Raw genomic sequence first — 24830 nt, forward strand, 5'->3', positions numbered from 1 at the left:
CTTCTTTGGTGAAGTGTCTGTTCATATCCTGTGCCCATTTTTCTATTGGATTATTCACCTTTATCTTGTTGTGGTGTGAAATAATTTTTAAAATAAACAGGCCTCAGTCAAATTTTAACCTGAGCCAAGCATGAATGTGTGTGGATGTCTACAGTTGTGTGCATATATGTGTGTGTGCATGTGTATGAGCTTGTGTATGTGGGAAGGTATGTATTTGAACATATATGTGTACACATGTGAATGTGTGTGTGTCTGTGTGTGTATGTAAGGAGTATACACATAATCTCACTCCTCCTTACAAGATCTCTCCTCTCCACTAATCATCATGTCTTTCAACCCCCACAAACATATATCCTGCATCATACTCCCTAAAGGATCTTTTGATTAGATTTGATTAACCTTGATTAGCTTAAAACGTTAACTAATAAGAAAACACCAGTTAATATCTCAAGTGCTAATTATAGAGTTATTTTTGTAAAAGTAGAGTTAGAAGACACTTTGAAGCTTATCACATCCAGAGCGCCCCCTTCCCCCCCACTCCCATGCCTCCACTAATCTTACAGATGGTGAAATTCAAGGCCCAGAGAGGCCAGGTGACTAAGTTAGCTCACCAAGTTAGGGTAGGGTTGGGTCTAGCATTCAGGCTTCGGAGGTGCTTATCTGGCTGCCACAGGGCTCGGTTTCTGTCCAGGCAACAGGGATGCTAGCTTTTGCTATCTTGAAAACAAACAAAACCTTTCTTTCTCACAATTGTTGTTGTTGTTAGTTGCTATGACGTCGACTCTAACTCACAGCAACCTGGAATTGGAGTTATGCCCAATAATGAACGTCACTTAAGACCCCATTGCCCTGTCCTGTCTTGTGGTCACTGGGATGTTTGAGTCCGTTGTTTCAGCCAGTGTTAGTCCATATTATGGAGGGTCTCCCTCGCCTTTGCTGGCCCTTTATCCAACATGATGTCCTTTCCTAGAGATTGGACTTCCAATCTGGACGAGTGTCCAGAGTAAGCAAGACAGAAATCTCACCACCATCATCGCTTCTAATCCTTTGGTCCAGGTTGTGTGGGTTTTGGTTTGTTTTTTGTGGTTTTTTTTTCTTTTTTTCTTTCTTTTGTCCTTTGGAAAACCACAGAAGTGGCAACCTTATCATTTCGTAGCCAGAGTGTGCGTTCTTATGATGAGCTGTCACTGTTGGTGATAACTTTAATCGCCTGGTGGAGTCAGTGTTTTCAAGTTTCTCCTCTGTCCGATCACTCATTCCCCTGATTTAAGTTAAAAATTGCACCGTGGATGGAAGCGGCTGTGCGTAACACACCTGCCAGGGGTGGGAGGTGAGGCTTCAGTTCCTTGAGGGTTGGGCATCCATATGACACACTGATGAGATGGGCAGCTGGTTCGGACTATGTGAGTCATCTCTGCCCTATCTTGGCAATTTTTCTGTGAGTTTAAGATGATCCTGAAACTTTTTAAAAAGCAAGAAACAACAAGGGGAAAGATGCCCCAAAATGTGCTTCTATTATTTACATAAACACTAGGGTAGAAAGACCGTTGCTTCCCCTTGGGCATAGCCATTACTCCACTGGTGGCCCAGTGGTAAGGAGTCGAGCTGACAACGTAAAGGTACATGGTTCAAATTCACGAGCTGCTCTGTGGGCAATCTCTTCCCGTGTGAGTAACAGCCCCTAAGAACCCTCAGGAGGGTAATCTATGGGTCACTTTCAACTTGATGATACACAACAACAATGCAAAATGAAAATACTGTTGGGGAACTTAGAAGTCGTTTGGAAGAAAGGAGGTCCAAGGCACCTAAAATCCCAGCTCATCTGAAAAGAGAGACACGTAGGCTGCACCAGCGCACGCATGATGGTGGCTGAGGAGTCCAGATTGTGGAAACTCTCTCTGGGTGTTTCTCTTAAGTAGCAAGGTGGGGAACCCGCTTGACATGGGCCAAGCAATGCCTCCTATTACAGTCTAGAGAGCTGAGCAGTAAATCCTGGATTAAAACACTCTGAGTTCTCACATGTGGCATTTTTTCCCATTGCAGCTGGTTTGCAGGCAACATCTCCAGGTCACAGTGCGAGCAGCTACTGAGACAAAAGGTAAGTTGCCTTGCTGGCCTTGAAATCACCTCCAAGAGCTTTTCCCCTTGAGATTGAGGCGCCCAGAGGGTAATGAAGTTTTTATAGACTCTTTATTGCTGAATGCCCCGTCCAGCTCATGTGAGTGTTGGTTGGTGAGCCCTTCACATCCTCTGCTTCCGAGATTGACACAGTGACTTGTAGCAGTGGGTTTGACTGTAGCAGCAAGGACGGTACAAGATCGGGCAGAGTTTTGATCTGTTGTGCATAGGGTCAACTTGATAGCACTTAACAACATTAACAGTATTATTGTATGATAAACTACCCTTTCATTTGCGTATTTTGAAACAATGTTCATTTGGAATTTCTACCAATTCCACGTGTCTGTTGAACACGCAGTGCCGTGGCTTAGGATAACTCACTGAACTACATTTAGCTGGTCGACTGACTGGGAGATGAATGTCCGGTTTGCCTGAGGTAATCAGCTGAGGCACCAAAATGCTTCTCTGGATAGGTTACTAGGGCTGCCTCCCAGTATGGTGATTTCAGAGCAGGGTTAGAAAGCCCCGCAGCCCTGATGGCCTACTGCATTTTGTCTTGGACTATTAACAAAAAGGCTGGCAGTTCAAATCCACCAGGCCTCACATGGAAGAAAACTGGACAGTCTTCTCCCTTAAAGATTTACAGCCTTGAAAGCAGGTTGAGGCTCACCATAGTTAATAAAGAACTCATTGACCATGGGTACGTTGGCCTTGCATTTATTAATGTCCCATTGGTCAGTACAAGTCACATGGCCAAGTGTAGAGTCAGTATGAGAGGAGACCACACAGGGCGTAACTACAGACAACCAGAATCGAGACCTCTTACTGTTGAAGGAATTCCCTGACTCACAATGACTCCAGCGTAGAGCTGAGCTCTGTGTGATGAGGCTGTTCTACTCTGTATCAGTCACTCTGCTTCGGAATTGACTCAGCAGTGGCGAGCTCTTTGGTGTTTGAGTGAGAAACTCTAACACCTCCTTCACGTGTCTGAAGCTTAACAGAAGCACACTATCATAGTGTTCTCGTAAAGAGGGGCTGGTGGATTTGAACCACTGACTTTTCAGTTAGTAGCACAACACTTAAACCACTACATCAAAAGGACTAAACAGCAGTGAGCTCTTTCGGTGTTTGGTGTCTGCATTACCTCAATAAATGCTGTGTTTCCTGCCTTGCTCTTTAAGAAAGACTGACTGCTTGAATGAGAAACATCGAGTTTTTTTCTGCATCTCTGGCTTTCTGAAGCTTTCCCAAAGTGTAACATGGTGGGACCACGGAGTTGATTCTGACGTGTGGCATGTGGAATCGAAATTTATTTTGGCAGGATGAAAGGACTGGACTTGCACGCGTACTAAACCAAAAGGTCTCAGAGAGGGAGCATTAACGTTTGCAGGTTAAGTTCGAAGAGAGGCTGAGTGAGACCAGGAGGAGCGCTGAAGGAAGTTCTGGAGAACAAAGCCAGTGGGGTGTGGTGTGTGTCTTCCTCATTGTCTTTCCTTTTCAGGAAAAAGAAGGTGCATTCATGGTCAGAAATTCCAGTCAGGTGGGGATGTATACCGTGTCCTTATTCAGTAAGGCTGTGAAGTAAGTATCATGGGGATTTTCTTCTTCTCTCTCTTGTGCCTGTTCCTTGGTTACACTGGTCACTTAGTCAGCCTTTGGGATAAGATAGTACCTTGGCAAGGCCAGACTTTTGGATGTAAGTGCTTTTGTTAGATGGAACCCTTTGTAGGTGTCTTCCCCACTCCCTCATCCAAGAGGCTAGGGCCATAGTGATCCACCCTCAGACAGAGGTAGAGCCGAGGAAATGTTTGTTTAAAAATTTGGGGCAATTCCCCATACTTCAGGCTTAAGCCTAGGAAGAGGTTTAAGCAGACACAAGGCATACTCCCCATCCTCGGTGCAAGCCACCATTTGAGCTGAGAAACCTACCACAACATCTAGTGGAAAAGAGGCCTTCCTGAAGAAGTCAGACTTGGAAGAAGGCTGCATCAGGGTACTTGTGTTTCCTGGCAGCTTCTCTCTGAGGTGGTTAAGAGCACCCCTCTGACTTCTCAGATCCATGAGCAAATTTGCCTATCTCCATGCCTTGGCTTCCTCTTCTCAAAGGGGGATGTGATAATTGTTACCATCCTGCGGATAAAATGAGTTAATTCATGTATTGACCTAGAGTGGTGCCTGGAACCTCAGGAACACTTAATAAACTATTAGCATTCACTGCTGTTGTTGGGGCAAAGTAGTTTTTACCGGGCCCACTTCACCTCCTAACACTTAGGGGCTTAAGACACCCCACAAGTCCTCATCCGAGTCCTCATGCGAGTCCTCATCCCCTGTCTCCATACCCAACCAGAGTTCGACAAGCCACTTCCCCATTGGCTGTGAGCTAGCCACCCTGAGAAGCAAGTGGGAGAGAGATTTGTATCTGACCATTTTACCCATGAACCGACGGAAGGTCAGACTCCTGGAAAGCTCAGGAATGGCCGGACTCCCAACAGCAGGCTGTACCCAATGCTCTGCATTGAGAATCTGATTCAACCTTAACTAAGACTATTTAAGAAAGAATTGTCTGTGTGCAGTGATCCTGGTTTTAATTCAGAGATCTCTCTGCCTCCATGCCTTCTCCATGATCCCTGCCTGCCCTGTAAGCTTGTCATAATTAAGTATGATTTCTGTCATAATTTAAATATTGTTGTTGTTGTTGTTATGTGCCGTCGAGTCTCTTGCGACTCATAGCGACAACAGCCCTATACAACAGCCCTAAACTCCGCTCTGTCCTGTGCCAATCGCACTGTCTCTGACACTCCCATCCCAATTATCCCAGTCACTGAATCAATCCACCTCATAGAGGGCCTTCTTCTCCTGCGCTGTCCCTCCACCCTCCCAAGCATGATGTCCCTCTCTATAAATTATAAAATTCAGTAATTAAAATATAAATCCCATAATTAATTTCAGATAAAAAAATTTTTAAGCAATAACTAAGTTAAAATATGAAGTATATAATGAAGAAATTTAAAATACAACATTTTAATAATTAAGTAATTTAAAATATAAAATACATAAGTAATTTAAAAGAGAAATTTTTACTAAGTTAAAATATGAAACACGTAAGTAATTTAAAATATTAACCTTTTAAAATGAAATAAAAAATTTAAGTTACGTAAAGCTACATTTATGTGATATCATTAAATTTTTAAATGAAAAAAATTTTTAAAGTTACATTGCTGTAACTGTCAAAATTAAGCAATTAAAAAATGATTTTGTTCTCTTAGTTTTATAACTAACATTTATGATTGTGATAAAAAGATATGTAGCCAAACATTTGCCAGTTTTCCCACATACAGTTCAAGTGGCCTTGATTATGTTCACTATGCTGTGCATGTAACTAGGTGTCATTTCCAAATGATTCCAGTGCCCTTCACATAATAAAAGCAATGACTCCCTCCCCCATCCCCAACAGCCACTAATAAGCTAGAGTTTCTGTCCCTTTCATATTATTATTTAGCCCTTTTTTATCTGCTTTCTTTCGTTCAGTTCATCAGTTCAAGGGTCGTCCATGTGTGTATCAGGACTTCACTTCTCTTTGTGGCCCAGTAATAATCCATTGTGTCCATAGATTGTGTATTGTTTTGTCACACATCTGTCTAAATGTTGGTCAACTTTTGGATTGTTTCCAAAAACTTATTTTAACAACTGTTTGGTGGGGTTTTTTTTGGGGGGGGGTGTGGGCAGGGAGGAAATGTGCAACAATGAATGAATGGAAATCTGAGTTCTCTATAAACTTTCAAAAATAGATATGAAAAAACCCTACTTCCAATATAAAAAGAATAGTTTTTAATAGAATACCTACTTCTAACTTGTGATAATAGGCGTATGCTGAGAAGTCCTCGGGTCTGCTGTACCTATGTGCCTGCTTCAGGCAGCCCAGGGAGAATGAGAGGAGCCTTAGTTCACAAGGAAGGCGGAGTTCTGTGGCACTGGGGTGCTGCAGTTTCAGCCAAATTCTATATCACATGTTCTCCTAATCAAGCTTCATGACTTTCAGAGTCCTTTTCGGCTCTGCAGGTGGCCCGGGAAAGAAATCAATAAGTAGATGAAGGATCCAGTAGGAATCCCAGACAGCAAACAACAATTTAAAAATTGCTGTCGAGTTGATTTCACTCATGGCAACCCCACGTGTCTCACAGTATAAATAGGCTCCGTTCTGTGGTTGCTTTTCCGAAAGATCACTGGGCCTGTACTCTGACCTCCAGCCTCTCGCTTAGCAGCCAAGTAAGTTAAGCACTCGTAATATCCAGGTTCTCCGGCAAGAAGCACTGAGGGCAGAGCGCCTTGGATGAAATGCCATCAATGGGCTCAAGTGGATTTCCTGCTGCCACCAAAGGCCAAATGAGCATTTCGCTTTTGCAGTCGGGAGAGGCTGGCTTTCTCTTTTAAAATGGTAATATGTGTAGGCAGGCACCACAACAGCAGCAATTTCTGGGTCAAGCATGACCCTAGACACACTTATCATCATCCAAAATTGTTAACAATGGGATAAGGCAGCTAACAAGTAGTAGTTAAGTCAGAAATGAATTCCATGGGCAGAGACTGACGAATTCAAGCCTCTGACCTTTCGATTAGCTGCGCAAGATGTAATATGCTATACCACCAGAGCTACTGATTTCTGAAAGTGATTATTTTTAAAAAAAAAAAGAAACCCTTCTCTTTTTCTAGAAAAGGTTCACACTAGTAATTAAATAAAGGACATACTCACCACGTGGCCCCCCAGCAGCCATGATCTGGGATAACAACTCCCATGGTCCAAAGAAAGATTCTCACCACTGGACCAATTGGCAGCATCAGGATGGATGGTGAAGAGATTGAGATTATTCACAGCCTTAGTTTGCATGGCTCCACAGTCAACAGTCTTGGCACCAGTAGCCAGGAAATTAAAACATATTGCAATGGGAAAGTCTGCTGTTAGGGACCTCTCCAAAGTACTGAAGAGCAATGGTGTCTCTCTGGAGACTAAGGTGCATTTGATACAGGCCATGGTCTTCACAATCACTTATTATGCATCAGAGAGTTGGACAATGACCAAGGAGGATAGAAGGAGAATTGATGCCTTTGAGCTGTGGTGCTGGAGAAGAGTATTGAGAATACCATGGACTGCTAGGAAAACAAATAGATTTGTCCTGGAAAGGATTAAACCGGGTGGCTCCTTGGAGGCAAGGATTCTGAGGCTCCTTCTAACATACTTTGGACATGTTGTGAGGAGAGACTGGTCCTTAGAGAGGGACATCATGCTTGGGAGGGTGGAGGGACGGCGCAGGAGAGGAAGGCCTTCTATGAGGTGGATTGATTCAGTGACTGGGATACTCGGGATGGGAGTGTCAGAGACAGTGCGATTGGCACAGGACAGAGCAGAGTTTAGGGCTGTTGTACATAGGGTCGCTATGAGTCGCAAGCGACTCGACGGCACATAACAACAACAACAATCCCTAGCAACTGCCAGGTTCTCCAGCCTCAGAGGATGATTTGAGCTTTCTGCTCACCAAGGCAGGCACGATGGGAATGCTGAGATGGCATGGCAAGTGAATTCAACAGTAAGCGGATCCTTCTTCCAAAACCATCGATTGCCATCCAAACTTCCAGAAAAATGTCAGGGTCCAAACTGAGAAACCCCCTCTGCCCTTCCTCTCCCAAAGCCACGAACAAATCGAAAACAATCTTATAGCTACTAGTTGCTCAAGCTGGGATTGCTTATGAAAAGAATCCTAACCTCTTTTCTTCCTTGCTAGAGATAAGAAGGGAGCAGTCAAGCATTACCATGTGCACACGAATGCAGAGAACAAACTGTACCTGGCGGAAAACTACTGTTTTGATTCCATTCCAGAGCTCATTCACTATCATCAACACAATTCAGCAGGTAATTGATAGCAGGTTTTCTTTACTGAGTCCTTGTCGATACCCATTGCCTTGTATGCAGTATCCTTGTATATTACCTAATAGCCTTAATTATATAGCTGAAAGCAAGAGAGAAATTGTTTTCAAGCACTCTGCCTGCTGGGGTTTTTAGCTCCCATTTCCTGGAAATTCAACATTGTTGACTATACGCTGGCAGAAAGTAAAGTTGAGTGACTAAGAAGCAGAGATGGTGTTTTGAAAAATATTGAAAATAACTTTTCTCTCTGTTCTAGAAGTAAGCTGATTGTCAAATTCAAGCAATTTAGAGATGTAAATTTGTTGTTGTTGTTGTTATGTGCCATCAAGTCGCCTGTGACTCATAGTGGCAGGCTCTGAACCCTGCTCCATCCTGTGCCTTATTGTCTCTGACACATCCACCCCATTCAAATTCAAACAATTTAGAGACGTAAATTAGTAGGGGGGGCGGGAATCTAGCATAACAGACAACAAATTGTCCATGGATTTTCTATCCTGGTGCTAGGATTTGCTAATCTCTGTGTGCCTGTGTTAATTTTTACTTCTGTTCATTATAACGCCATCATTGTGCATATACTGTTCGTCAGCTTCCTTTCCTTACTCAGTATGTCTTTAAGATCTTTCTGTACAAATACATCTAGCGTAAAACTCGTTTCCATTGAGTCGCTTCCCACTCATGTGACCCCGTTTGTGTCAGAGCAGAACTGGGCTACAGAGGGTTGTTCAATGGCTCATTTTCCAGAAGTAGACCACCAGGCCTTTCCTCTGCGGTGCTTCTGGGTGTACTCAAATCTCCAACATCCTTTTAGTTAGTAGCTGACTACATTGATCTTATATATTACCCACGGACTCCAGAGTTTACATTGATATCTCCAAAAACAGAATGATCAAAACCAGAGAATATAGGGAGCTCTGGTGGCCTAGTGGTAAGGAGCTGCAACTACAATCCCAGAGGCACACGTTTCGAAGCCACCAGATGCTCTGCCGGGGAAAGAGGGACAATCTCCTCCTGTACCAGCCAGATCTGATTTGACGGTACACTCACACAAAAATAATAAAGTAAAATAAAATTTGTTTTAAAAAAATTAAAAAAAACCAAACAAACCAGAGAATATATAAGAAATGGAGAGCGTATGATACCTTTTCCCAGGGACTGACCCTTGATAACTTTTTGCCATGCACATTTGTTATTGCAATTACATGTGTGGTGTTATTAAGTGCCATAGAGTCATAGATAACCCATAGCAACCCTATTAATGAAAGTCTTAAACACAAAACTTTCATCTTTTCTTCAAGTTCATAGGGTTTTAGGAGGCAAGATTTTTTTGGAAGTTGATTCCACTCCTGTTTCCAAGCCTGTTTTATTTGGGATATTCACAAAAAGTAGGCCCAGGGGCCACTAGCTTGAAGGCCCAAAAGCCTTTTTAAATACAAGGCCAAATCCAATCAGCTCATGCCCTAATGAGAGCAATAGCCACACCCTTGTCTCAGCCCCAAACAAGAAAACACACCTTTGCAGAATCTGGCACATACACATATTTATTGGAGAAAAAGAACTTGCCAACCTACTTCCAAAATATCAGCCATTGAAAGTTTTAGGGTGCTCAGTCCAACTCTGTCACTATCGTGCCTGGGGTCACTAAATCCACTGACAGCAACTGGTTATATGCACTTACATATAAAACTGTAAGGAGAAAGTAAAACTAAAAATGGGGAACATTTTTAAATACAATAGTCCACCAAGCATCTGATTTCCCCCCTTTTTAAAATATCACATGAAATTGTTTTAACTCTTTGAACCTCTGCTTTCCATTAAGCTAACTTGTCAATTCAGGCAAATGAATCCATGATGAACGTGGTCGTAATGGACCCCTCTCTCTGTATCAGAATGTCCTGAACTCTGATTCTCCAGCTGCTCTGGAGAGGACTTAAGCAAGGGTGTAAGCTGTCGGGATGGGACAAGATGGAATGGGGTGGGTGGGATTTGATCTGCCAGGACGTGATGGGATGGGACCAAGTGGAATGGGCTGATGTGTGATGGAGTGTAATGAGATGATGCTGCTTCCACCGCAGGCATGATCACCCGTCTCCGTCACCCTGTGTCAACCAAGGCCAACAAGGTCCCCGACTCTGCATCCCTGGGAAGTGGTATGGACACACCTTTGGGTTCTTAAATTGCACGTCCCGCCATTTTGTTGTTAAAAAAAACAAAACTGTGGTCAATTTACTCGAAAAGAAGACGAGAAAGCAGTTTCTATTCAAGTTGCGTCAAGACAGGCTGTTTAGCTCTAACCCATTTATTTCTTTTCTTTAAAACCAAAAAAAGTTGTACCCTCTACCTAATCAATAGCTGTAATCTCTCCGACCTGGCAAAAGATATTATAAGGTTAGTCTTACTCGCTGCCTCCAGTATCGCCCTGCTCATGCTCTCTGGGTCCACTGGCCTGGCCCACTCAGGAACCAGTCTCTCTGTCCTATGGGTATCCAAGGAGCCCAGTGGCATGGTGATTAAGTTCTCAATTGTGAACTGAAAAGTCAGCAGTTCAAACATGCCAGCTACACTATGGGCAAAAGATGAGCTAGTCTGTTTCCATGAATGGCAGCCTTGGAAACCCGATGGGGCAGTTCTACTTTGTCCTTCAGGGTCGCTGTGCATCAGAAACGACTGGACGGCAGTGGAGTTGACTTGGTCGGGACATCAAATACACAGACACTAAGTCTCTCCCAGATGTCTCTGGTCTGATCTGTAGTGTTTTCACCTTGGGCCCCTTTGGCATGAATTGTGCCTTGAGAACCACATTGTGTGGGGTGATGTTAGCCACGTAATTTCTGGGTGAATTGCCAGTCTGCTGCTCTTGTGCTAACAGATACCTGCCTTGCTTTATTAGGAATCTGGGAACTTAAAAGAGAGGAGATCACCCTGTTGAAGGAGCTGGGGAGTGGTCAGTTTGGAGTGGTCCAGCTGGGCAAGTGGAAGGAGAAGTACGACATTGCTGTCAAGATGATCAAGGAAGGCTCCATGTCAGAAGATGAATTCTTCCAGGAGGCCCAGACCATGATGTGAGTTTTTTTCTGCGGGGTGGAAGCTTAGCCCTTTCTGTAAGACGGCAATGCCCCCGGGTGGCCCCGTTTACCCTTGACCAAAAGGTTGGCTGTCTGAACTCAATCAAGAAAACCCTGTGGATGGAACTCTGTGTAGCACATGAGGTCAGAATTGACTCAGTGGCAACAAGTTGGCTGGTTGGTTTGTGTGTTTGTTTTCATGGGACGATATTAACACTAATGGGATGTTTATAAGGCCTGGAACCAATGCCCATGTATATATGAATATTTACTCTTTGTAATTTGGGCTCTTTAACTTCCTGATTTCTTCCCTTTGATTTGGCTTCTTGTGCAATATTCAGAGTCTCCTCTGACATCCATTGTTGTCTTTTCTTCTTCTTCTGTCTTTGTAATGACCTTTTTTCATTCTTTGTGGATGATACTCCCACAGCTCATCTGGTCTTCGTTCATCAGTGTTCAATGCAAAACCTATACTCAGAGCAGAGCAGGGAAACACTGCATGGTTGAAAATCAGGAAGGGAATGTGTCAGGGATGTATTCTGTCGCCATACCTTTTCAATCTATATGTAGAACAGATCATTTGAGAGGCTGGGCTTTATGGGGAGGAATGTGGCATCAGGATTGGAGGAAGACTCATCCACAACATGCTTTATGCAGATGACACAACACTGCTTGCAGAAACTGAGGCAGACCTGAAGCGCTTTTTGTATAAGGTTAAGGACTATAGTCTTCAATATGGATTGAACCTCAACAACAACAAGAAGAAAAAGATTCTTCTCACCATTGAGCCAATTGGCAGCACTGTGTTGGATGGAAAAGAGACTGAGGTGGCTAACAGCTTGCTCGGCTCCACAGTCAACACTCTTGGCAACTGCAATCAGGAAATCAAAAGACAAATTGCATTAGGTAAATCTCCTGTCAGGGACCTCTCAGAGTACTGAGAAGTAATGATGTCAGTCTAGAGACTAAGGTGCACCTGATCCAGGCCATGGTCTTTACTGGACTGTGACTAAGGATGGCAGAAAAGAATTAATGCCTTTGAGTTGTGGTGCCAGAGAAGAGTTTTGAACATACCATGGACTGCCAAGAAAACAAACAGGTCTGTTTTGGAGAGGGTGAAACCAAGTTTCTCTTTGGAGGCTAGGATTTTGAAGCTCTGTCTCACATACTTTGGGTATGTGGCCAGGAGAAACCAGTCCTTGGAGAAGGATATCATTGCTCAGAAGGGTGAATGGACAGTGCAGGAGAGTAAGACCCCGGATGACATGGATAAATACAATAACTAGGGCACTGGGGGGAGATGTGTTGGTGTCATTGAGACTGGTTCTGGACAGGACAGGCTTCAGAGCTCTTGTACATAGGGTCACTGTGAGTCGCAGGCAACTCAACAGCACATAACAAGAAGTTTTCAAGAAAACTGGTACTGTGCTACTACTATGGCCAATGTACCTTCAAAACAACCTGAAATGCCTTATTGGGAATTAGAATTCCCAAGAGTCTTTAGAGGCACTAGCCTCTGGTCTGCGTCCTCAGAACCTGGTCTACAGGGCCTCCTCACACCCCCAGTTGCACTCAGCATGTAGATGTGTACTTGTACGTGGACACTGCATCCAATATACCCAAGCCTCCTCTTCCTCCTCCCCCAAAACAACCCTCCCTCCATCTACTCATTACCCATCTTGGCTAGGGGTGGGTGTACTTGGCCACCCTTGGGGGGATAGACCCAGGGGAAAGTCCTGGAGAGGCTCTGAAACATATGGGCAAGGGGCCCCAGATTCTTGGCACTCCAATGGTGGTCAAAAAGGGGATCTGTGGATTTTGAGGGGCCCCCGTGTAGTGAGGGGAGGTGTATAGTCGGATGAGGGATGAGTGTCGTTGTTAGGTACTATTGAGTTGGAAAGGATCCATAGCTGAGCCTCCAATGGATTTTCAGAGGCAGTATATCGACCGGGAGGAGATTTCCTATCTCCCTCCTGCAGAGCATCTGGTGGATTCAAACCGTGTGCCTTTGGGTTAACAGCCCAACTCCTTACCACTAAGCCACCAGAGGTCCCTAGAGATGAATCATGTCTTGCAAAGAATTAGGACAGAAGAATCTGGAAGAAAATTCCTTAGGCTCACGGTGTAGCTTCTATGTCCTAAGGTAACATTTAAACTTATTTTGTCACCAAAAAGCCCAAACCAGTTGCCATTAAGTCACTGCTGACTCAAGATGACCCAATGTGTTTCAGAGGAGAACTGCTTCATGGAGTTTTCAAAGCTGTGACCTTTCAGAAGCAGATTACCAGGCCTTTCTTCTGAGGCACCTGTTAGCAAGTTCAAGCAGCTAATCTTTCAGAAAATAGTCAAGGCAAACCATTTGCACTACCCAGGGCTAAGGAGCTGAGTGGTATAGTATTTAATGCGTTGCACTGCTCATCAAAAGGCCAGCAGTTTGATTCCACTAGCTGCTCCAAGGAAGGAAGATTTGTAGTCTCCTCCCATTATGAAGTATGGTTTCGAAAACCCAATGGAAGGTCAGCTATGACTCAGGACAGTGGGTTGGGTTTGGAGATAGTGAGTGCTAAGCTTCCACTCCTAGACTACTCCAAGTAGACTGGGGAATTGATCACCAACAAAAATCTGAAAGTGCTTCATTCCTTCTGAACATCTGGAAAATAGAGTGATGCAAACTCAGTACTGACCTCTGGAAAAATCTCTTGTTTCTAGGAAACTAAGCCACCCCAAGCTGGTTAAATTCTATGGAGTGTGTTCAAAGAAATACCCCATATATATAGTGACAGAATATATCACCAATGGCTGCTTGCTTGATTACCTGAAGAACCATGGGAAGGGACTCGAACCCTGGCAACTCTTGGAGATGTGCTATGACGTCTGTGAAGGCATGGCCTTCCTGGAGCGCCATCAGTTCATCCACCGGGACTTGGTAAGCAGTGCCCAAGGGAGCTCCCAGACTAGAAGCAAGCAGCCCCTGGCTCCCACCTCCAAGGCTGGGGTCACTGGAAGAGAGGGCGAAGGGGCAGCTTTACTTTCTTTTCCTTTTATCTTCTGTGATACTTTTGTGATAAATTCCCCAGTTTTACATGAAAACCTGTTAAGTACGGAAAAGCAAAGAACCAAAAGCAGTGGCGGGAACAAATGAAAAGTGAAGACTCTGGCCACTAAGTGTTTGGTTTCTTGGAAGCTGTAAATCCAAGCTGACTTATACTCCCAGAAGGGTTTATTGTGCAAGCCACTTGCTATCGTAACTGAAAATACAAAAGCTAAGAGGAAACATAATTTGTATGCATCTCTGGGGTCAGGACAGAAGGGGGAGCACTCTGATTGGTCTCCACTAGGATTTCTCAGTAGAGTATTTCTTGGACTGAATTGCAAACCCGTCAGGCACAGAAGGCCAAGGAATCCCAGAATTCCCAGGTATGATGTTTCTGCCTGAAATGCGAGAGTTTCAAGAGATGGGAAATGGCTGGGCCTCATTTCTCAGTACATCTGTTAAAGAGAGGCAGTGTAGGGATGCAGAGCCAAGCCTTAGAAAGGCTTCCTCCTTCCTCCTGATTAACAGAGGCCAATTGCATATGGACCACCTCATTGGGTAAGGATGGGGATTTGGGGGCGAGGATATCTAGGAGTAATGTCTGTTTTGAAAAGTTGTGAATTATCAAGGAAAGTTAGACAATTCTGGAGTGACAGGCGATCAGATTTTGTGAAGCGTTCTGTAGAAGTTAAAAAGATCTGATTTCTGGGTTTAATACTTGGTGGTTTTTTTCCCTCCTCAAGGCTGCCCGAAACTGCCTGGTGGACAGCGATCTCTCAGTGAAAGTGTCTGATTTCGGGATGACAAGGTAAGCCGACTCCACTGAGGTGGTTAGTCAAAGGGGGGGGGGGTTTGTCATCTTCCTCTTTTTTGTTGACCCTCTAGTTTACATCATCATATCCTTCTCTTGCAACTTCGTCCTCATAACATGTTCAAAGTTGGCAGCCTTACCTCCAAGGATCATTCTGGCTGGACATCATCCAGGATGGATTTGTTTATTCTCTTGGTAGTCCATGATTTAGTCAATACTCTTCACCAACACCACAGTTCGCATAAATAGACTTAAATGCTCTCGGATTTCCACTCTTCTCAATATTATCTGTTGTCGACCGAGGGTCAAGTATTAATAAATGAGACAGAACACCTAGAATGTATAAGTAGACAGAAGTAAAGCAGGGGCGAGCAGTTCAAACAGCTGAAGCACTGAACCCAGCTTCCCTATGCTTTTATTGAAAATTGCCACAGAGCAAATCACAAAGAGAATTCTTTGCAAATAAAACTAAGCTCTTTCTATTAAAAACCTTATGCTTGACTCAGGAGGGAGGGGTTAGCAAATACAAATACAAGAATTGTGTAAACACTTAAGGTCTGCCTTAGCGCCTACCCTTGTGACATCTAAGTTCTGCCTTGGTGCTTCAGAGTGAATTCGAGCTTGTATCCACGCCTTCCTTGTATCCTGATATAGCATTTAGTTTATTATAAATATTTAGTATGCAATTTGGCTTCCCACAATTACCCATAATTTGTTATGATCCACACAAATACTTTTTGCATAATCAATAAAACAAAAGTAGCCATCTTTCTAGTATTCTCTGCTTTCAACCAAGACCCATCTAACACCAGAAAAGATCTCTCTTCACCAGAACCTCTTCTGAATCCAGCTAGAATTTCTGGCAGTTCTCTGTCAATGTACTTACTGTTCCAACCATTTTTAAACAATCTTCAGCAAGATTTTATTTGCATGTGATAGTATGGATGTTGTTGTTGACTGCTGTCGAGTCAAGCTTGACTCATAGCAACCCTATGAACAAAAGTCCTGAAGCCTTTCTGTAACTACCATCATTTCTCAGAATTCATAGTTTCCAGAGACATGTTGTTTAGGAAGTGGATGCCACTCCTGTTTCCAAGATATTATTATTCTACATTATTATTATTAATATTATTCCACATTATTAACATTCCATTTATTATTCCAATAAGTTGACCAGGTTCCAAATTTCTGAGCATAGGCTAATGAGTACATCCTGGGCTGCATCTTTTAATTGAAACATGTTAATTGGTATTCCATCAACTCCTGGGGCATTATTTTTTGCCAATGCCTTCACTACAGCTTGAACTTCTCCCTTCAGCAGTGTTGGTTCTTGGTCATATGCTACTTCCTGACATGGTTCCATATTGACCAATTCTTTCTGGTACAGTGACTTTATATTCTTCCCATCTACTTTTGAGGCTTCCTGCATCTGTGCCCAGAGAATCTTTCAGTTTTGCCACTTGAGGATTGAATTTGTTCTTAAGTTCTTTCAGCTTGAAAGCATCCTTTTTGGCTTTCTAATTCCAAGTCTTTGCACATTTTGTTTTACCACTTTGCTTCATTTTCTCAAGCTGCCAATTGAAATATTCTGCTCATCTCTCTTACTTCAGCTTTTCTTTCCTTTGTTTTGAGATCTCAACATTCTGCTGCTAGTTCCAGAATCTCTTCTAATATTCATTTAGGTGTTTTCTTTCTCCCCTTTGTGATGACCTTTTGCTCTCTTCATGTCATCTCACAACCCATTTGGTCTTTGGTCTTGGTTTTCAATGCATCGAATCTATTCTTGAGTTTGTTTCTGAATTCAGGTGGAATAGGCTCATTTCTGTCACCAAGGATCATTCTGTCTGTACTTCACTGAACACAGATTTAACCATTGCAAATACATTAAAAAAAACCAAACAAAAAAACCCTGTAAATATATGGTCCATTCTCCCTGTGTTCAAACCCACCAGCTGCTCAAAGGGAGAGAGATGAGACATCTGTTCTGTAAAGATTTACAGCCTTGAAAACCCTGCTTGTTCTTTGTTGTTTAGAATAGCAGATGATGAGAAGCGGTTTATATGGTTGAAAGAGTGCTGTTATTATTCTATAAGAAGGAATGGTATTCAGTCATTGCACATTTAGTTACATAAGAAAATCTAACCATGTGGGAGAATGTTCATGATATGCCATTGAATGAAAGATAGAAGCAGCTCTCAAAACAAATCCATTTTGTTCAAATTAACCAGTTGCTACTGAGCAGACTTGCTCCTGGCAATCCCACATACATCCAGGTAAAACTGCGCTTCAGACAGTTTTGGCTGACATCACCGCACAATGCAGACTGCTCCACCAGAACTCCTCATCAAGCTTTTGGATAGCTGTGACCAACCAGAATTCGATGGCCAGGCCATTCTTCTAAGTCACTTTTTTTTAGTGTCTTAACTGTTTGCACCATCATAAGACTCCGTGTGTTTATGGAGGGGAGGGGAATGATAGAGTATTAAGCAAAAATGTATCTCAAATGGTACAGATTATCTTTAGGGTGGGATTCAGGGTGGGGGCTTGTGTTTTTCTTTTGCTTTTTGTGGGGTTTTTAGTATTCTGTAGTCACCATTTTTTGAATCCAGATTCTGCTATCTTCCAAATTAAATTGTTATTGTTGAGTCCCTTCGAGTTAAGCCCAACTCATAGCGACCCTATGAACAAAAGGCTTGAAGCCTCTCTAAAACTATCAATATTTATCAAAGTTCATAGAGTTTCCAGAGGCATGTTATTAATGCTTTCATGACATAATCAGCCTCTCACTAAGCTCACACGAAGCAAAAGGTCCAGAAAGAAGATGGAGGCATCCAGCTGAAAATCTGATGGCTCCTTGCCCTTCATAAGTCTGTGTTGCCGCCGTTTTGTTCCACCATTTTACTCTACCATGTGGTTTAAGACTGATCTGTGTTTTTGCTTCCCCTGCAGATATGTTCTTGATGACCAGTATGTCAGCTCTGTCGGAACAAAGTTCCCCGTCAAGTGGTCAGCCCCAGAGGTGTTTCACTACTTCAAATACAGCAGCAAGTCTGATGTGTGGGCATTTGGTAAGTGTGTGACCACACAGAACTGTTTCTTAAGCTACCTTCCACAACAGGAAGCCACAGGGCAGCAACACCCATTTTTAAAAGGCCCTTAAGCACTTACAAAATCCCATGGATGGCCTGAGACAGGCAAGAGGTGGAAGACAATCATTTCCCCCTTTGGCCCTGTGTTAGGGTGTCTGCCACACAACAGCAATGCACATCCTGCTAACTCCTCAGAAAGTCAAAGGAGATAAGTGTTTTTCCACTGAAGATCTTAAAAAAAAGAATTTTGGGAAACTACAGCAGAGTTGGCACGAAATTCAGAAGTAAAAGGGGTGAACGTAAGCCTGTTTTTTCTGCACCAGGATGGTCATAACAATGATTCACTTGAGTGGGTGATTTTTTTTTTTTGGCTCCTGCCTATTGCAATGACTCTCCTTGCTAAAATGAATATTTTAGATCAGCAACTGGCAGAAAACGGCCCAAGGACCCACATCTGGTAGTTGTTTCTGTGAATAAAGTTCTCTTGGCACACAGCCATGTTCACTCATTGACAGATTGTCTCTGGCTACTTTTGTGTTGCAGCAGCAGAGCCCAGTAGTGGTGACACGGGTCACATGGCCTGCAAAGGCGAAAATATGCACTGGTGTATCCACGCCGTTAGAGGAGAAGCTTGCTAGCCCTAATTTAATGAAAATATCCATATTGACATTTTAAAGATAATTAGCAGTTAGATAACGACTTTAAAATTATAACTCTGTAGACTTAGATACTTTTTTCACTCTTATGAGGAATACCAAAGTGGTTTTCAATCCTTGTCAGGTTGACCTAACATAAAGATTCCAAATTATCATAAGGTTACAGACTGTATTAGATACAACTGAGATCTGTTTGGTGTCTGTCTTAGTTTAGAAGCAGATTTTGCCTCTTGGGCACCTATAAGACTGTCTGACAAAAAGGAGAATTTAGTCATTTCTTTTCCTATATGACACAATCTTTTACAAAGCAATTCCTCTTGAAAAAGTGGCATTACTCATGTAAAGAAAGTTTTTCTGTGTATTGTTTTAGCTTTGATTCGACAACAGTGAACTTGATTTTGTTTTTGGGTATACAGAAAAAGAAAAGAAAAATAAATCACAAGATAGTATTTCAGTGAATACTTGATGTCATTTCATGCTGCTTAATTTTTTGCAACTTACTGTCAAAATTAGATCCAGTCTCTTCATATCAACTGAGATGTCTTATGAAATGTTATTTTAAAATATGTGAGTCTCTTAATGGAATAGTTACAGTTAGTTTTCAACCACTCCATTAATCTCACAGTATGCAGTTTGCTACTATGTGCATCAGAACTTGACTCTAGATGTTGTTGTTGTTGTTATGTGCCGTCGAGTCACTTGCGACTCATAGCGACCCTATGTACAACAGCCCTAAACCCTGCTCTATCCTGTGCCAATTGCACTGCCTCTGACACACCCATCCTGATTACCCCAGTCACTGAATCAATCCACCTCATAGAGGGTCTTCCCCTCCTGTGCCTCCATCCACCCCCCCTCAAGCATGATGTCCCTCTCCAAGGACCTCTCCCTCCTTACAAAATGTCCAAAGTATGTCAGACGAAGCCCCAGAATCCTTGCCTCCAAGGAGCAGCCTGGTTTAACCCTCTCTAGGATGAATCTGTTTTCTTGGCAGTCCGTGGTACATTCAATACTCTTCTCCAGCACCACAGCTCAAAGGCATCAATTCTCCTTCTATCCTCCCTAGTTATTGTCCAACTCTCTGATGCATAACAAGTGATTGCAAAGACCATAGCCTGTATCAGGCGCACCTTAGTCTCCAGAGTGACACCATTGCTATTCAGGACCCTGGAGAGGTCCCTAACAGCAGGCTTTCCCATCGCATGCAATACTTTTTTTTTTTTAAATTTCCTGGCTGCTGGTGCCAAGACTGTTGACCGTGGAGCCAAGCAGACTAAAGTTGTTAACAATCTCAGTCTCTTCACCATCCATCCTGATACCGCGAATTGGTCCAGTGGTGAGAATCTTTGTCTTCTTGACATTGAGCTTCAATCCATACTGAAGGCTGCAGTGCTTGACCCTCTGCAGCAAGCATTTCAGGTCCTCCTCAGTTTCAGCAAGCAAGGTTGTGTCATCTGCATAACGCAGACTGTTAATAGATCTCCCACCAATCCTGACGCCTCAATTCTCCTCATAGTCTTTAAAAATTAAATCCTTTCTTAAATCAGGTGTCCCTGTGGAAGAACGGCAAATGAACTCAAGTTTCTAAAAACACCTCCCAAAGAGAAGACTTGCGGGTGTTTTGAGGTGGCAACATCCTTGTGGTTGATTTGCTTTTGCTGTTGACTTGTGATTTCAGAGACCCCACGTCTTAGAGTAGCTCTATGCTCCGGAGGGTTTTCTTGCCTATGATCTTGACACGAGCAGGTTGCCAGGCCTATTTCTCCCGACCTGCCACTGGATGTGTTCAGATAGCCAAATTTCTTTTGGTCACCCAGCCAAGCACAAACCCTTTGCACCTTCTGCCTTATAATATCCTTGAGAAAAGTGTGCAGGCCAGGACTCGGTTTCTTAGCCTGGGTCAAGATGCCTTGGATCAACTTTGGAGGGCTGTGAATACCCTTAAAACAGACACAACGTTGCTGTCTGCTCACATTCCTGAGGGGAAGGCTTTTAGCCAATTCTCCAAAGGACTTGTGTCCCTACAGAAGATTCTGCATGACAAGGCAGCAACAAATGTTGTCAATGATTTTATCTTTACATTTTCACTGAATGGCAATTTCATTGTGCAATAAAATCATTGTATACAACTATGGAGGGAGAGCAGAAGAAAGGGCTGGAGTTCAGTAACTCAGTTGTAAGGCCTGGGGAGATGTGTCATCAGCATGAGGCTGAACCAGGCACCAGTCCCTCCTGAAGGCACCCCAGACGCTGTCCTGGCCTTTTAACCTGCAGGAAGACTGAGGCTCCAGGAGCAATGATGGCTCAGGACTTCCTCGGGCCTGCCCTGTTTACAGAGGATCGTTTCTGGGGAAGCCCTCCCTCTGGGGAGCCTTCTCTATGTGGTGTGAGAGGCACAACCCGCAAACTCCCACACCATCTGACGTGGCCTTCTGTCCATCTTGTCCTTCCATGCAGGCATCCTTATGTGGGAGGTGTTTAGCCTGGGCAAGCAGCCCTACGACTTGTATGACAACTCCCAGGTGGTCGTCAAGGTCTCCCAGGGCTACCGGCTCTACCGGCCCCAGCTGGCATCAGACACCGTCTACCAGATCATGTACAGCTGCTGGCACGAGGCAAGTGTGTGCGCTGCCGGCCAGGGGGCAGGAGGGGTCTACGTGTATCCTCAGCGGGGCAAAGCTTTATGGCACGGTCAGTGGCTTTTGCCACAAAGTGGGTGGGAATGGCCCTCAGGCTCGGCCCTCAAGTCTTTTAGCCTGAAACAAGCAATGCAGCTGGCATTTTTAACAGATTTTGTCTCATTGTTGTTGAGCCCTGTCAAGTTGATTCTCACTCTCAGCGATGCCATGTGACAGAAGAGAATTGTCCCAAAGGGTTTTCTAGGTCTACTCTTTACAGGAGCAGATTCGCCACGTCTTCCTCCTGCCGAGCACCTGGGTGGCTTTGGGCCACTAATCTTTCTGTTAACAATCAGCACCTAACTGCTGTGTCACTAAGGCTTCTCAACCTGGCCTTAGAAGTTAAGAAATATTAACTCACTGGTTCCTCAGCACACATGCTAATGCTATTTGCTAGTATCGTCACTAAAATTTACCCAAGGGAAAACAGAAGCTTAGCAAGACCGAGGGATTTGCCCAAGGCCATACAAGCTAGTAAGAGGCGGGGCTGAGATTCGAACACTGGCTGCCTTTGTGGGGAACCACTATTCATTCCTAACCACAATGCCATGAAGCCTCTCCTCAAGTAGAAAATGTGTAACCATGTGAGACCACTGAAACACTTGTAGAACTCACAGAATGGAGACTATCGAGTCCTTCCAAGTCGCCCCATTTCACCTAAACACTGAGGGGAAACATCAGAGGATTGGGTCTGTGGGGGAGACCAGGGGCTGAAATTGCAGGAGATTCACAGGCAAAGCCTCTACTTTATTGGTAATACTAACAGGGAATGTTCAAGACAAATGATGTCCCTTCTCTGACCTCCCTGAATTCAGTCTCCATAGGCACATACGTGCACACAAATGCAAACAGCAGGCCGCTTTGAATCATGTACTCACTCACACAAGACACGTAGACCAGTGCTAAAGAGTCCCATATTCCAGAATGCACTGGGGTCTGAGCAGGATCTGGAATCTCTGGGGAAGACCCCAGGGTTGTGCGTGCAGTACCAGTATACAGATTGTGGTAGAACCATCTATTAAGTCCCAGAAATGAGATACTACCTTAATGGCCCTAATATACCACCCCAGCGCTATGCTAGATTTCCAGGTGTATGTGGCTTTAGTTCCAGACTCTCTCTTCGGTTCTTTGTTCTGTCTTTTTCTGTGCTGGCGCCACACTATTGTGTTTTTTGTTTTCATTGTTATGGACATTGTGACCTCAAGTACAATATAAGGATCATTGGCACGTTCAAGTGCAATCAGACAATATTCCGTTCTGACCTAGAGGGTTTTCTTCTGTTCGTTTATGGAAGTTGATTGCTGGCCCTCTCTTCTGCGTGTGGAAACAGTGTTCAACTACTCGTAGTGTAGCTTCTGGCATCACAGTAACACTGCACGACAGACTGACAGTTTGTCAGTTTTAATCACAGACACTTTAACCTTAGGTAAGTGAGCCCCCCCACCATTAGCTCATCTATATAGTTTTTCTAGCTATTTTTGGATGGTTTTTGAGGGCCATGAACCAAAGAATCAATTTGTTGGGCTTGCAACAAATTTGTTCATGTTTTTGAGAGATTGCATGTAGTTTCTTTTTTAAGTTAGGAAATTTGCCACAGTTGTGATGTTGATCTGACCTAGTCTATCGCAGGGGATATTTTCCGACTGTACTCAAGTCTACATTTGTATTTTCAGCAGTTCCTCATTTGGGGGGGTGCTTGATAAGTACTTAATTGTGGTTGTTCCATTTGACTTTCTAGATGGATGTAGATGATCTACAAAGACTTCTGCTTTTGTGTGGGAATTTTAGATCCTCCTGGCCCATTATTGCTTAGGAGAGTTCTATCATTGACTCTCTTGTTTTTCTCAAGTATATATTCCTATCCCTTACAAAGAAAGACACTTTTCCAATTTTGGGGGCTTTGATTATGTAATTAAAACAACACATTCATGGTTTCATTAATCAAAACAACAAAAGTAGAAATTAATTTCTTCTCCAAGTCCTGGGGCTTGGATTGTTTGATTAATTAAACAAATAAGTACTGTCTGATTGCACTGGTCAATGCGTCCAACAAAGAATAATGAAAAGAGTGGGGAGCTAGCATCCTGACCTTGGCCTTGATCTCTCTAGAAAGATCTGGGTTGTTTCCATGCTTGAAAAGGTACTAGTTTCAGGACTGTGGTATAAATATTGAAGGGGTTTTTTTCCCCTTTTAATAATAGTTGTTGTCATTATGTGCCATCGAATTGACTATGTCTCATAGCAACTCCATGAGTCTGAAGCTCGCCCTATCATTCCTACCCCATCCTCACCATCTCTGATTACACTCAAGTCCTCTCTTGTGTAAACCCTCCACTTTCCTAAGCATGAATCATGAACTAACACATGGGATTTTGTTTTGTTTAGCTCCCAGAGAAGCGTCCCACATTCCAGCAGCTTCTATCTTCCTTCGAACCACTTCGGGAGCAGGACAGGCCTTGAAGAAGAGTCGATGAGAACGGTTCTACACATTGACCAACATTTTTATTCTTCTTTGAAAGAAAAGTAGCAAGCTGCAATGTAATATAGCTAGAGATTCTTAGTAGTGTTGCCTGTGCTCTTTGGCTGTTATACGACGTAGATGTAGACGTTAGGCAAAGTGGGAAACAAAAGATTTCCTTGACTTTTCGATCCAACAAGTAACCATGTTTCTGCTGCTCTTGGCCTAAGACTTCTCAGCCTATAGCAGGAGCTGATCTTTTGGTTGCTCTGTGGGGAGGGTGTGGACCATGAGTAAACATTAAAGAGAGTTGGAAAAGGCTTCGTTGCCATCTGTTCTTTATTCTGTCACCGTCATGATGATTAAGTATGTTATAAGCATGTGCAGACATTTACCTTCATGTGTCATTGCTCTCGGATGGCAGTGCTTGCAAGAATCAAGCCAAGGGATGAATGAAGCAGAGATGGTTCCGACCCAGCCCGGAGGCACTGGGAGAGCAGGTCTGAGGGGAGCCAGACAATGGGTTTTCCTTCCTAACAAGCTCCCAGAGAACGCTGATGCTGTCAGCCTGCTCTGTGCTGAGGGACCTCAGGGTGTGGTGGGGCATTCTCCTTGTTGTCAGCAGCCCCCAGCTCGGGCCGACCCCGTGCACGATGAAATGAAACACTGCCTCATGACAGAGCAGATCATTGTGCTTCAGAGCATTTTCAATGGCTCATTTTTGGACATTGATTGCCAGACCTTTCCTCCTAGTCCATCTTAATCTGGAAACTCAGCTGAAACCCATCCTAGCAGCACCCAAGCTTCCATGGACAGATAGGTGGTGGCTGTGTCCAAAGTACACTGGGCAGGAATTGAACCTAAGTCTCTCAGGTAAAAGGTGAGAATTCTACCACTGTACCACCACTGCCTCACGGGGCATTCTTAATTGGCCTATAATTCAAAGTACATTCTTTTCATCTGATATCCAGATGAGAACAATGACTTCTCATCTCATCATGTGC

At 43.6% G+C, this 24830-nt stretch overlaps 1 protein-coding gene across 1 annotated transcript in view; it reads left to right on the plus strand.

Annotated features, from left to right (window-relative positions):
- The window catches only part of BMX (BMX non-receptor tyrosine kinase), a 51359-nt gene extending 27531 nt beyond the window's left edge, over positions 1 to 23828 (plus strand). The window contains exons 9-18 of the mRNA XM_006892394.1: positions 2044 to 2098; positions 3620 to 3699; positions 7896 to 8023; positions 10111 to 10185; positions 10926 to 11097; positions 13810 to 14026; positions 14878 to 14942; positions 17895 to 18013; positions 21148 to 21305; positions 23754 to 23828. Coding sequence (XP_006892456.1) covers positions 2044 to 2098; positions 3620 to 3699; positions 7896 to 8023; positions 10111 to 10185; positions 10926 to 11097; positions 13810 to 14026; positions 14878 to 14942; positions 17895 to 18013; positions 21148 to 21305; positions 23754 to 23828 — 1144 coding nt within the window. The remainder of the gene's footprint in view (positions 1 to 2043; positions 2099 to 3619; positions 3700 to 7895; positions 8024 to 10110; positions 10186 to 10925; positions 11098 to 13809; positions 14027 to 14877; positions 14943 to 17894; positions 18014 to 21147; positions 21306 to 23753) is intronic.
- Positions 23829 to 24830: the final 1002 nt, after the last annotated feature.

This window comes from Elephantulus edwardii, unplaced genomic scaffold (genome assembly GCF_000299155.1).
Source record: "Elephantulus edwardii isolate Elephantulus edwardi_28Jun2011 unplaced genomic scaffold, EleEdw1.0 scaffold00115, whole genome shotgun sequence".
Lineage (NCBI taxonomy): Eukaryota > Metazoa > Chordata > Mammalia > Macroscelidea > Macroscelididae > Elephantulus > Elephantulus edwardii.